A 1,615-nucleotide genomic window follows, 5' to 3' on the forward strand; every position below is an offset into this window, starting at 1 on the left:
TTTTACTTAAATTAAAAGGGTTCAGACTCCAAAGGAGTGTTTAAAGCTTACTTTCATGTATTCTACTCCCAGTCCATTTGTTCTCAGTTCTCTGAATCTTTCAGAGAGACGGTTTCCTGCCTCTGTCATTTGAGCCTCATTAGGTAAGGCCGCAATTGAGAGAGAGGGAGAGAGGAGAAGGAGCAAGAGAAGGTAGAGGAAAGTGCTAGCCATGACTTGCCTCTCTCTTTTTTTTGGCTGTGTGTATTTTACAGCAAAGAGAAAGCGAGAAAGAAAGGAAATAATATCGATTACTGTCACCACAATAATTAATAGTAATAATTAATAAAAATAGGCTAATTAATAAATATCAATGTTTAATAGGTTTTAAATTTATAGTCAAATAATTTTAATAAAATGGCTACCAGACCTTTACTCTCTATTGCTGCTGTTTCAGGACTTAGGGCGGCTCTATTACACTCTAGAAGTATCCCCAGACAATGTTACTCTGCTAGTATCCTGGAGAGAAGAAGAAAGAAAGCAAAAGATGGCCTTTATAACTCAAGGAATGGTACTGTGTGGGTGTGGCCTAATCAAAAACGTCACTACTGCACCTCACCATCAGAAAATGAAACAGAAAACGAAAAGTAAAAAATTATTAAATAATGTACAAATTTGAAATAATTTAGTGAAGCTCACGTAATTATTTTAACACTTATTTTCACCTTGAGCTCCGCCCTATAATAAACTCCACCCTGTTACGATAATAATAATTATACACATTAAATCATTACCTTTTCTTTTAGTATTAGTGTTACGTACATCGGCAAAGATGGAGAGAGACGTGAAGTAAAAGGAAAAGTCGGAGACAACCTACTCCATCTTGCTCACAGACACGGCATAGACATGGAGGGTGAGGGATAGAGTGTAAAATGTGCATTAATTGGAATAATATTATCCAGGTGCTTGTGAAGCTTCGTTGGCATGTACTACATGTCACGTATATGTTGAAAATGAATATTTTGATTTATTACCTGAGGCACACGAAGAGTAAGTTTTCATTTTAATTAGTTGATTTTATGTGTACATAATTTGAATATACTGTAGATCAGGAAATTAGTGTGGTAGGAAATTTTTGTGGTTTAAAATTGTGCTGTGACTTAATTTTTACTAAATAAGACCATGTCATGTATTATTGAATGTGGCATGTAATTATATGGGTAATCTAATTTTTGCGAAATTCTAATCCAGTAAAATTTAAATCACAGTAAAAATTTCCAGATAGTCGGTATCCACTTTCTTTCTCAGAGAAGAAGATTTGCTCGATCTTGCTCCATTTTTACAAGAGAACTCCCGACTAGGCTGCCAAGTCATCCTAACTAAAGAACTCGATGGCATGACCGTAACACTTCCAAAAGTGACAAGAAACTTTTATGTTGATGGCCACACTCCTCAACCACACTGAAGAGTGTTGATGCATGCATATTAATACAAATACAGTTATAATTGCGATGTATTATAATTTTTTGTGATCATGTAGCANAATTAATGATAGCTAGACAATANAAAATAAAAGAAACAAGTTACAGCATTGCTTTATGTACATGTATACATGTAGCTCTCTATTTTTTAATAC

At 34.4% G+C, this 1,615-nt stretch overlaps 1 protein-coding gene across 1 annotated transcript; it reads left to right on the forward strand.

The window, feature by feature from the left end:
• Positions 1-380: 380 nt before the first annotated feature.
• Positions 381-1,609, forward strand: LOC100641277 (adrenodoxin-like protein, mitochondrial). Its single transcript, XM_003391460.3, has 4 exons — positions 381-626; positions 786-892; positions 942-1,029; positions 1,288-1,609. Exons 1-4 carry the CDS (start codon positions 397-399, stop codon positions 1,442-1,444), a joined length of 582 nt encoding a protein of 193 aa, XP_003391508.1. The 5' UTR covers positions 381-396; the 3' UTR covers positions 1,445-1,609.
• Positions 1,610-1,615: the final 6 nt, after the last annotated feature.

The sequence above is a fragment of the Amphimedon queenslandica genome, unplaced genomic scaffold, assembly GCF_000090795.2.
Source record: "Amphimedon queenslandica unplaced genomic scaffold, v1.1 AMPQUscaffold_8957_Cont19103, whole genome shotgun sequence".
NCBI classification, from domain to species: domain Eukaryota; kingdom Metazoa; phylum Porifera; class Demospongiae; order Haplosclerida; family Niphatidae; genus Amphimedon; species Amphimedon queenslandica.